The sequence below is a fragment of the Oenanthe melanoleuca genome, chromosome Z (assembly GCF_029582105.1).
Source record: "Oenanthe melanoleuca isolate GR-GAL-2019-014 chromosome Z, OMel1.0, whole genome shotgun sequence".
NCBI lineage: Eukaryota > Metazoa > Chordata > Aves > Passeriformes > Muscicapidae > Oenanthe > Oenanthe melanoleuca.
The window spans coordinates 4,184,998-4,197,759 of NC_079362.1; the positions used below are offsets into that span (position 1 = coordinate 4,184,998).

Below are 12,762 nucleotides of genomic sequence, written 5' to 3' on the forward strand. Positions count from 1 at the left end.
GTGGCTCAAGTGCTAAAGCCTTGGGTGTTAACTAATCAGACTGCCTTTGCTAAATGTAGGCCCAACCACCCATTGTTTTCAGAGTGGTTTTTAACAGTCCATTGTATCATTCAACTTTTTCATTGGGTACTGCATCACAGAGAATATGACTCTTCCTCAGTACCATGCTCTCTGGCCAAGGTGTCTCTGAAACATTTTTAATGTTAGTTTCATTGTCCAACTCCATTCTTTCTGGGGTGCCAAGTCACCACAAGACTTGGTTTTCAAACCCCAAGATGGTGTTCAGGCAATGGCACAAGGCACAGGGTACATCTCCAGCCATCCAGTGGTTCTTTAAACCACTGTAAGCACGTAACAATTGCCTTGGCAGTCTGTATGGTGTATGATGTAACTAATCTGCCAGGCCTCCTCGTATTTATATTTCAACCATCACCCACCATACCACAGTGGCTTACCTGCTTGGCAGCTTGACTGCAGTGAATGTTTCACAGTTATGGATAACCTGGGACATACTGTCATTGTTAAGTCCACCCCTTGATCACAAGCCCATCTCTATTTTACCACTCTTCCCTGATAACCTGAGGCCATCATGTAGGAAATAATTCACCCTTATGCTGCCAGTCCAGATCCACCTGAGACAGTTCAATCTTGGCAGCCCAATCCACCTCTCCATTTCTGGGATGCTCTTCACTAGCCCAGTTCCTGGGTGCATGTGCACCTACCCCATGTACTTTTACAGCCAGCTTCTCTACCTGGCCAATGATGCCTCACCACAGCTCATCATCTCAGATGGGTTTGCCTCTGTCCTGCCAGCTGGTCCTCTGCCCTTGGTCCAGCCACCCCCACACTGCATTTACTGTCATCCACAGTCAGTGCAGAGGTAGAGCACTGGCCATTTCTCTCATTCAGTGATATCTAAAGCCAGCTGGATGGCTTTCAGCTCTGCAACCTCACTTGGTGCTCCTTGTCCCTCCACAGATTCTGTGACTCGCCATGTAGGACTCTATGACACAGCTGTTTTTTTTTTCAATATACTCCTATAACAGAGCAGGAACTATCACAAAATAGAGCATATATTATTTTTATTTCCTGGTAGTTGATTATGTGGTGAGACATCCTCAGCACATGTCATCTTTTCCTTCTGCTCCCCTGACAATAATCCAAAATTTTCACCTTTGCGTTCATGATAATTTCCAAGATCCTTGAGCGATGGCTGTTTCCTGTTCAAGGTCACTGGATGGTCAGAGCCATCTACTTACTCCATATAGTGTAAGTGGCATGATGTGCATAAAGGAATTCCCCTTTGAACTTCCAGCCCAGCACCGGCAGTCAGGGTGCCAGGAGGAGCTGTGCTTTGGTGCCAATCACTTCTGAAGTAGCCCAAACCCCTTCAACAAACTGCAAGGATCTCATTTTTAGTTAGTATTAGCAGGCCAGATTCTTCTTATCCCTGACTCCAGAAACCCAAGGGTTACCCTTGAGTCTCTGTGGATAATTTTTACCAGAGATCCAGGAAGGACCACCCTGGCTGCACTGTAGAGCCTGCTTTTACATCTTGATCTATCCTATCTGGCCGATGGGCTTACTGCATTTATCCTCCCCACTTCCATCCCCCTAACTGGGTTCAATTATTAATTAATTCCTGGAGGTACCACCCCAGGCCCAGGCAGAAGAGCAGCACTGAACACACATCCCAAATTATCCTCATTGCCCTTGATATTATCATGTCATACAGTATATCACACAGTACAGCAACAAAGCCATTCTGATCTCTCTCCCCATTCTGAAAAAGAGCATTATGAAGAACACACACAGGAATGTGTGATTAGGTACCACAGGCACATGCACAGACCAAGCAACATTGTAATCAGGGGGCTCTGTACCAAATTTTTTCAACCGGCTCTGAACAGCTCTTCGTTTAAACATTGGTTGAAACCCAGCTGGAAATAAAGCCTTATGCAGCCAGTAAAAGGGATAAAAGGCAGAAATAGATTGAGACAACCATTTATTGGTGAACAGCAATGTGATAAGAAAACAAACATTAACAGCAACAATACTAATAGCAACTATATGGAGAAGATGATTTACACACAAAATGCTCACTGAGTTCAACCCCATGTGACTGCACCACAGTTAGAGCTGGAGCTGCCCCACCACTGCATTCAACTCTTGCTCCCTGGAAAAAAGGAACAAAATGGCAGGAAATCCTCCACACAGTGCCTTATTCTTCTACCCAAAGCCACATTCCCCTTCTTTGCAGAAATGTAACCCCCTTACTCCTGCCCCTCATGATGATGTGAATGGTAGAGCACAACAACCCGGGGGTGCTGCAAGGCCCCAGGCTGCAACCTCATGGGAACTGTCAGAAAATTAACACTGTCTTTGGCAGAAACTAGGACAACTTGATACATTCTAATCCCACTAATTCAATACACTACATGATGTATTATCCTAATTATAAAAAATCCCTTTGTGTCAAATTATCCATGTAACAGTACTTATATCCATCAGTTTATAAACCAATAAAATGATCCTTCAAGTCCTTCCAACACAATCCACTCTGTGATTATTTTATTTGCTAAAATGACTGTGCACAAAAGCAAATCAGCAACAACCAATCAGAGTACAAAGGAACAAGACTGCTCACCATCCTTATTAATTACCTGACTCGATAAGACAGTCTTCCTCCTCACCAAAAGAATCACTCACATGAAACATGAGGTGCCTTTACCAACAAAAATCCCAGTACAGACCTCACATCTCTGTGCACAGTCTGAACCTTTCAAAACTAGGTGTATTGACAGTGATGGTGTATCATTGCTCCTAAGCCTCTGAAATATGAAACCTCTGGCTTCCTCAGTTGATGAATTCCCTGCCCCGGGGAAGGCACTGAACGTTCCTGAATCTGACCATATATAATCTGGGTTTTTGGGACTGGGAGAACAACCACCACCAATGGGTATCCAGAGGAGGGTATTTCCGAATTTCTACAGGAGGACTGCTTTTGACAAGGTCACAACAATCATTTCAGGAGCTACTGCTTAACTGGACTGCAGCCACCACCCTGACCAACAGGGGCCAGGTTGTACCCTTTGTCAGTTTAAGCCAGTATTTCTGAACTTTCTGCCTTTATTGTAATTTTCCTATTAAATTGTAACTCCAGCTTGAAATCTCTCACAGGTATTTGTGTGGAGTTAATTTCTCCTGCTAGTTTACCTGCAAACCAGCACCCACCCCATAAGACTTCAATATCTACAAATACAGACAGATCATTCTGGTGCACTTGCTACAGTTTGTCATCAGTTCACCCTTACAGAATTACACTGAATGGAACATACACTGAGCAGAACACAAACTTCACATTAAAAAAACTCCATACTGGACTAAAGGTGATCTAATTCGTCATTTTGAAAAATTAAGTCTACCAGAGATAAGAACTGGAGGAATTCTGCCTTCTTTTACAAGGAAGAGAAAATATTCCTTTTTTTAAACTTAAAAGCTTCAGGGCTTACATTATATTATAATTACCTAGAAGACACTTGTAATATCGAAGATCTAGGATAAATAGTAAGTTTAGAGAGGAAAAGGCAAATATAGTCTTAAGATCAAAGGTGAGTTCTCAGTCATCTTGCCAAAGACCAGAAATTTATCCAAGAAGTAAAAAAAAAAAAGCAACAACAACAACAACAACAACAAAAAAAAAAAAAAAAATAAAAAAAACAAACAAAAAAAAACAAAAAACACTAACAAAACAAAACAAAGCCACATAAAAAATACTAAAAAAACCCATCATAAAAAAAACCACCCACCCACCAAAAAAAAAAAAAAAGACAATTGGGTCTATTCATTTATTACACAAGACAAACCAGTTAACTTTCTACAAAGCTTGGTGCTAAATGACGTAGTGGCAGTTTTAAAATTGTTTTAGTGATATTTTTTTAAACACTAGAAAGTAATTCTGTCCGCAACAATATAGTAGCTGACGGTAAGTCTTACTGGAATGACTAATTTTCTGCATTCAGCATTTTAAAATGAGGGAAGGAACATTTTTCAGCATTTCTTGAGAAAAAAAAGATAAAGTCTAGTGCTATAACCAAGTTTATGTATCTGTATTTTTAAATTTTAATAGTTCATCATGGGTCAGTCGGTTATGAAACACACATTCTGAAGTACACTGAAGCAAGAGTTTTGACATAGTCACTTGAAATTCAGATAAAATCCTAAAACTTAAACACTTCACAGCAGTGTTACAAAATAAGCATTTATTTGATCTTTCAGTGCAAGGACTGTGGCAATTCCTATCCTTCTAACATCTACTATTCTCAATAGTAGTAATTATATTCTCAATATAAATATTTTACTATAAAAACCTTTATATATGAGCAGAAAATGCAAAGGGTGAGGAGAAGAGGAAATAAAGTTTAAATGAGGCCATAGATAGTCATAGTAATTCAACAGCTACTATTTGTTCACGTTAAAAAATCTAAATATTTCATATGAGGATAAATGCAAACTGGCCAATTATGAAAAATAATGTAGCTCACTTTGAAAACTCTGCAGATCTTTAGTTAATTAAGCAAAGGTCATTCAAGATATAATTAAATACAACTCTATTTTGCCATGTCTTGATTTCTCTTCCAGTAATATATAAACACTCTATTAAAATACCATAAACTGACAGTCTGGTCAAAGATTAATCTTTTATTAGAGATTAATACTATGAAAAATTGGGCAATGCAGAACATTCTGTAACAAAATCAGATGTCTAAACTCTTGGAGAAACAAATAGCTTTGATCAGTTGCAACAACTGTCTTATAAGAAATAAACTTTAGCAACAGCTTTTGGTTGCTATTTCTATTTAATTTAACCAGCTCCATGGTCTTCTCACCCAGCCTAAACACTTTTTCATCTATCATTCCCTATGGCCACATCCCACGCAAGCATTCTCCAGTTTTCTAAAATATTGCCCTCTTAATTTTCAGAATTATGCTGCTCTGAAGTCATGCTCCAAATACCTGTGCAAATTAGCTCTCTCCAACTCTTCCTGTTTTGTACTGGCCTTGTGTCAGGAAAAGATAATTAATCCTTGACAGTCAGCAGTTTTCAAAATTTCTCACCACCTTCATCTTTCTCAGTGAAATTAAAATAGCGATTAAGATCCTCTTGGGTGCATTATCTGTGTAGCTTTTCATTGACATTTCAGCCTTTTGTCTTTTCTTGCTCTTTTTCCTTCTTCAGCTGGATCAATTACCTGTGACATATGCCAATTATAACAAACAAACCAAATTTTTCCCTTGTGTAACTTCACTGACTCAAACAGCTCTAAGCCAATTATAGATTCATTCTGGTATAGGCAGAGAAATATGGTATATGGTATGACAGTCTGGTCTTCATTAGCTCTGCATCCCACTTCACACTAAATCCAAATTCCCTTCTCTTCTCTTCAGGCTTCCTCCCAGCTCAGCCTGTACTCTACTCACTATGATTTCTTTTCTCTTTCCCAGCATCTCAGTACAAGACAATGCTCTTTGCCCGGAGTCTCCTCATAAAACCAAGCTCACTTAATTCCCCATTTTTCTGCAGGTCCTCCTTTTGTGCAACACAGTTCGCACTCTTTATGGACTAATAGTTATCTTTATTTGTAAGAATGGAAAAGACCCTATTGGGTCTTTCATATCCAGTTTTTCACTTCATCTCATCCCTCACCAGTCTGTATTCTAGACCACTGTTTTCCAATCCCTGCTTATTAATGAAACAAATAGCTCCCTGTGTCACAAAATTAATGAAACTTGCTTTCTCATGGCTAAGAAATTAGAGGTTGAGCAGCAGCTCCAGCCAGCCCCCATCTTCCCTCTGCAGTGCTCTCCCATATCTCATCTCCAAGTTATACACACAGCCACTCACAGAACTGGAAACGTCGAGGGAAGGGGTTAAGAACCTGTCCACCATTTTGGTGTAACGGATCAACCTGGACACATTTTAAAGAGCGTGAAATCACAAAATTTGTTGTTATCAGTTTTGTTGCTATCTTGCAAGAAAACACACTGGAGAGAAGTGCCCACAAGAGCTATCGCTGCGGCAGTCAGACTGCAGCCTGGACATTCCTTCAATCTAGAACCCTCTCCTGTTCACTGTTGATTCAATATGACATGTGCCCAGATCAATATTCTTTGGAAACACTTGTAGGGTCTCTATTACTACAAATATTAAGAAACAGGGGTATTTCCATCCTCCTGGTTTTTACTAAATTACTAAATTTAAGTGACATAAAACTTTTCATGCAAAGCTATGTCTCACATTAAAGAGAAAGGCCATGCTGGCACAGGCACCATCAGATAAATTTATGCTCCAGCTAGCATGTAAAGGAAAATTAAAAGGGACAAACAGAAAAACTCTTGCCTCACTGCCTTGGGCCATGGCAGCACACTTAAGACACAAACATTGTGAAACACTGCTCCTGGAGTGCAGACACCCCGGGAGGCATCCATCACCATCATCTGAGTCCTTCAAGGGTGCAGCACACACCTGGCTCTCAGCTACACGGCAGCAGTGACTGCCTGCCACTTGGACAGTTATGAAAAGTTTGGCCAAGCAAACCTGTCTCATAGTCTTTGGAAAACGGAGGAAGGATGATGTATAATTGCAAGTATATTCATTTATTTGTCCTAAAAACACACAGTTGCACTTCCAGTTACTGTTTAAAAGAAACCTAAGTTTTCTGCCAATTAAGACCTAAAATGGCCTTTCCAAAAATATCCACACACAGCTCGGAAAAGTATACAGTCTGCAGCAAAGAACTAGGTTAGTATTTAGTGTTCAAATATAATAGGTATTGTTTGCATAAGAGTACACTTCTATTTGTTTAGCTCTACTCAAACCAAGATACTAATCCTATTCAATGCAACAGAAGCTTTATTCAATACTGAAAAAAACAGGTTTCTGCAAGACTGTCCATGCCCAATGCAATATTAATAATCCATATTTTAATGAGTTCAAATTAAATCTAAATGACTTGATTATGCCAAATATTACATTTCACAATAAAATCTTACATTTTAAAGTCTTCCCATCCACTAACTTATGCTTCTTTTCACTGATGACAACTGTATTATTTCAGCTTAAAAGCACAAAAAATTCGACTTATTGTGGGATTTTATTTCTCTCCACCATGTCCCTTAAATATGTAGTAGATCTTTGTCTGTACAGATTTGCTAAAAAATTCAAGTCTTGATCCAAAAGAGGCAGTAGCATCTGCTTTCTCTCTATTTCAATAAAATTTTACATATATTTTAAAAGAAGTTGCAATTTTATGTTGATTTATTTTAGGTAATTTAATCTCATTTTAATGAGATTTTTTTTTCCTTTGGACACGTAAGGCTGCAAGGAAAGACAGTGAAAATCCAGACACTGCTGAAAGTCTGTGCTGCTGTGTCCTGGCTACAGAAAAATGGGATGGAGCTTTAATGCTGTTTATTCCACACCACACACATTATCACAGTGGTTGATGGGGGTGTGGTCCCAGCAGGAAAAGCCAAGGAGCAGGTAGGGAAGTGTACCACCTTGCCTGGCTCTCTCCAGGGAGAAGGTATTGGGATCAGCCAGGTGGACCCAGCCCCTCTTCACCACCACCAGTCCCTTTCCCATTCCTCCGAGCTGTGGCTTTAAGATGTGGTGCTGAAGGACAGCAAGGCAACTGCTCCAGGGAATATTAGAAAAAAGAAGAGAGAGAAGGGGCGGCGCAGAGCCAAGGCCAGTGAGCCATTCAGAGCCCAAGCCCCAGCAGAGCCAGAGAATACTGTGCAAGAACCAAACTATTGGAGTGGTCCAGGGTCGTGGCACGGCACCAGATTCAGAGGGGTTTTCTTGCCCTGTTTAGACTGGGCTGGGGGGATGAGAACATGAAACCACCAGAGCTCTCATGGCCATATTGCCTTTGTTTGGAGTACATACCAGGCACTGTCTCTGGGAAGCATTTCTTCTTCTGTTCCCAGTGCTCGTGGGTGGGACATCCTCTTTTTATACACTTTTCTTGCTACTGATATGGTTATTGTGATTTTAATAAATTGTTATTTTAACTCATAATCTCTTCTTATTGTCTCTCCATTGTCAGAAGGCGCAGGTGGAAAGGGAACAGCTTGGTTGGAGTTTGGTTCCCTGCAGTTGTTAAAACCACGTGCTGAAAGTAAAACCTGGATTTGAAAAATGCATGTTATTCCAAACTCATGCTACCAGACATGTAACCCCAAATCCTTAGAGGGGTGTAAAGGCCATGGCTGAGGTTAGGCAGGCATTTTGTTGCTCTGGGGTGCAGTCTGTAAGCATGCAAGACTTGACTCCTGAGGTACACTGAACTGGAAACTCCAGCTGCTCACAGGGGAAGGTACTTGTTCTGTTAACAGATAACTGAGGAGTACCAGGCATACCTGAAGACAAACAACAATGCTCTATAGCTAGAGTCTTATTTCCCCAAATACCCTATAACTCAGTGACGCTGGTGAATTAAACTGGATTTAATAACCCAAGTGAGATTATACTTTAGAGTTGAGAAAAGCAGTGAAAGTGCTTATTATGAAATAGCAGAAAAGCTATTCTGTTTCAGATCATCACTCTGAAACAAACACGAGAAGCAGCTCTGCAAACTTCACCAATACACAAACAATCTTTTTTTATTATCAAAACCTGCATATCTGGCATCCAGGCACAGCCCAAATTAATACTAGAAAACACTTGGAGTAATCGGTCATAATCCTGCTAGAGCCTAAATTCATTTGATTTCACAGTATCCTTTTCAAATGCTATGACTGTACCTTGTTCTAAACAAGAGTAATGCCCTCACAACTTGCACTTGACCTGTTTTGTAACTAAACATTTACAATTCTTTACTAAACACAACAGAACAACACTGAAGAAAGTAACACATTTTCATATTGGCAGATTCAGCAGCTTTTAAAGCAGAATAATGTCCTGTCATCTCAAACAATAGTACTTAAATACTTACAATGTGCAATACATTCTTGTGAGCAAGGGGTTTGGCGAGGAAGGGATTCACTGGGAAATGCCCACTTCACGTGTCACAATAATCCCACCTCAATAAGAAATTATCTAAACCCTTTATAACCATTATACAAGAGATAACCAAGAGCTGTTTCTAGCCAGGCCAGTGATTATAACCAAAACAACCCCATGACACAAAGTTAAGTCTAGGTCCCATATTTGTGAAGGCAAACTCCTTTGAATTCTGCAGAGGGTCACTGAAGTACCGCTGACCTCAAGGTACACTTGCAAATCACTGCAGAGCTACTATCATTCTTCATTAGCATAGGTACTACTCTGGCAAGAGCCAAATGCATTTATACAGCCTATTTTTGACAACACACGAGCATGCCTTTTACTTCAGCTGCTCATTTCTCCCTGATTATGACACAAGACAATTATAATAATATTCATTAGTCAGTTATTCCTGAAAAAGGTGGACGACTGCTTAGAATTACACAAGATCCAAAAATACTCATATGTTTTACACTTTGGTCGTAAATTTATTCCAAGATTCAGCAGCCCCTATCAACAGTAGCTTCACCACATAATTTAAAAACTGAAGTCGGAAGAGTTATGGCTTTGTTTACTACCTTCTCCCAACACCCAGAACGATGGTCTCACAGACTGAACCGACGGCTGCATGAGACAGTACCCAGTGTGTAACTACCAAATAATTACCTGCCTTCTATTAAATGTGTACTAGCGGTCGCCGTTTGTGTGTCTCGCAGAAATCAAAAGACACAGTAATTCAAATTTGGATAACCAAACAAGGAAAAAAGACGAGGTCACCTGAGGAAAAGCTGCGCTGCATGTGTTAAGAGCAGACACCAGCAGAGACGGCCCTCACAGACATGCGAGGCGGCCACTGGGGAAAGGCGTGAGAGCGAGGGGAGCCCGACTCCAGCCTCCGAGACCCCTTTCCTCTGCATGGTTTATGCAGCCAAGGTCTGAGGGAGGCGGCTCCTGCCGCGGAGCAGGAGCAGGGCTGGCAGCGGAGCGCCCACAGCCCGGGCCCGCCGCGCGGCCTGGCACGGCGGGAGCGCAGGGCTCCGACCGGGACGCGGGCGGGACCCGAGCCGCTCCCCCCTCAGGCGAAGGGCACTCTTCAACAGCGAGCGAGCGAGCGAGCGGGAGGGAGGCTGGGGCTCAGCCGTGGCCGTCCTTCGCCTCACCTCAGCTCCCTTCCCACCTCCTCATCCCTCCCGCCCGCCCCTGTACGCAGACAGGCGACGCGGGCCGGCACTCACCGCGCCGCCGTCGCCGTCCTCCGTCCGCTGGTCCTGGATCGTGCCGGCGAGGGGCGAGCCCTGCAGCAGCTGCTCCAGGCAGGCGGTGCTGGGCAGCGAGGAGCTCTTCTGGTGGGACAGGTGCGCCCCGGGCCGGCGCCCCTCCCTGCCCCCCGCCGGCCCCTCAGCGCCGGCGGCGGGCTCCGGGCGGCGGCCGGGCGGCGGCCCCTTGCCCTGGGGAAGCAGGTGCTCCCGCAGGCGGCGCAGGGCGGAGCCGGACTCGCCGGCCGGCTCCAGCGGCTCGGCGGCCGAGCAGCAAAGGTTGGGCTGCGAGGACGAGAAGACGCGGTCCAGCACTTGCCGCCGCCGCTTGAAGCCGCTCCACTTGCCGCCGGGCTGGAGGTCCCCCTTGCCGCCGGCCGCCGGCGGCGGGGCGAGGGGCTCCGCAGTGCGGCGCTCGGCAGCTGCCCGCCCGCCGCCGCTCCGGCCCTTGCCCCCCAGCTGCAGGTTCTTCCACAGCCGGGCCTGGAAGGAAGCCGCTGGCTCTGGCTCGCTGGGCTTCTCCCCCGTGGTCACTCGGGGCTCTTTGCCCGGCTCCATCCTTCTCCTCCAGCGACCGGGACGGCAGCAGCAGCAGCAGCAGCAGCAGAGCCCGCCGGAGCCTGTCGCCCTGTCGCCGGTGCGGGGCGGGCCGAAACGGAGCGGCGCCCGCTGCCGGAACGAGCGCAGGGCTCCGCCGCACCGCCCCCCGCTCGGCGTGGCGCGCCCGAGGGAGGACGGTGCTGCAGCCCTGGTGCTGAAGATAAAGGAAGGACGGGACTGCCGCCCTGGCCCATCGCGGCAGAAAGTTTGCCACCCCAAGCCCACCAGCCTGGGTGATCCCTCGGTGACGGAGTGCGGCGCGAAGCCCGGCAAAAAAGTTACCGGCGAGGCGCGGGGGGAGCGGCGGCTCGCGTGTAGATACATGCGGCTCTACCAACCCCCGAGAGGAGCTGGCGCGGGGGTTTTGCCCTGCCCGGCTCCCCACCTGCAGTGCAGGCATGATCCCCGACCTGCGGTAACTTTGTGCAGGGAAGGTTCGGTGGGATTTGCACACGCACGTGCAGAAAGCGCTGCTGGAAAAGCGGCCTCGTCACCGGCTCTGTCCTTCAGAGGCAGCAGAGCGCAGAGCCCAGCCCGCCAGTTACGGGGGGAAAACCTCCAGCTCGGCTGCCGTTCTCGTCTTTTTTTTTTTTTTTTTTTTTTTTTTTTTAATTTAAAAATGTTCTCTTATCGTAGCATGCTGTACTAGTAGCTCTAGCTCTGTATTTCTGGATATTTCTTTTTTAAGAAAAGTCGCACCAGCGGTGTGATTTCAGAACAAATCTTTTACGTTCCGTGAAAAAAAAAACAAGCAGAAGAAATATTTTTTATGTCGAGTGAGCCATACCTTTGTGCAGTGCTTTCGGGTATCATTTAAAAAGACACTCCTCACAACAGAGGATTTGGCCTCCTATATCCAACTTCCCCAATAAAGTTTGCAACCAGGCATTTGACAGTACAACTTTTGCTGAACAGAATATGAGGAAAATTAAAAGTACTTAGATAAAATGTGTGCTTCCAAATCATCAGGGCCTTGGGAATTCAATCTACAATATTTGAGAAAACAGCCAAAATTACCTCTGAACCACTGGAGGTTATTTTTGAGGAGTCTGTGACATTTTAGGACCAGAAAAAAAAGCCAAAGATAGTAATAGAAAAAGAAAACACCAAAAAAATTTAAAATAGAAAATTATAGATAAGTCAACTGACTTTGATCCCTCTAAGTGAATCCAAATAATCAGCTTCTAACTGCCGGAAAGCAAAAGCATCATGTTGCAAAACTGAAACCGATCAAAGTCTGGAGGAAGCTTATATGTCCAAATGTCTGAGTTGACATCTTTAAATCAAAGAGGGAATTTGCTAAAATGAAAACTCTTTAAAAGATTTGTTTTCTTGTAAATAATGAGTTTACTCAACAAGCAGTAATCAAAAGAATAGAAAAAGAATTCTCCACTGGGGAGAGTGAAAAGGGCTAAAAAATATTTCAGCATATTTATCTTCCTTGTGTTTGAGTCTTTTTATTTCCACCTTAAAACATAAAATAAGCAGCTTTCAGTAAGTTTCCTGTTAAAGTGATGACTCTTCACAAAACCAATAGATATAAGAAGGCTACAACAATGTATTCAGAAGAACTTACTTTACCAATTATTTTCCTACAAAACAAGCAAACAAAGAAAAAACCAAACACAAACAAAAAACAAACAAAAACCCCCCAGAAATGTGTTGTTTATATAGACATATTCCCTTCACCAACTAATCTTGGAAGCTTGTAGTCTGGGAGGAATGTGCACAAGCCTCCATGTGGCTTGTGCTGTGTTTTTATGGCCCATACATTGAGTGGTTCTAATCAGGCCTCCTGATTCTTTTTCCACAAAAGCCAGCATAAACTTTCCTTGTGTTAAAATTGTGTCCTTACCA

The 12,762-nt window shown here is 43.7% G+C and overlaps 1 protein-coding gene across 2 annotated transcripts in view; it reads right to left on the reverse strand.

The window, feature by feature from the left end:
- Positions 1 to 11,029, reverse strand: part of MCTP1 (multiple C2 and transmembrane domain containing 1) — a 211,652-nt gene extending 200,623 nt beyond the window's left edge. Inside the window, exon 1 of one of the 2 annotated variants that reach the window (XM_056514365.1) lies at positions 10,285 to 11,029. In XM_056514365.1, the coding sequence (XP_056370340.1) occupies positions 10,285 to 10,863 (579 nt within the window). In that variant the 5' untranslated portion in view covers positions 10,864 to 11,029. The remainder of the gene's footprint in view (positions 1 to 10,284) is intronic. The other variant, XM_056514366.1, reaches the window with a different exon arrangement.
- Between the last annotated feature and the right edge of the window lie 1,733 nt (positions 11,030 to 12,762).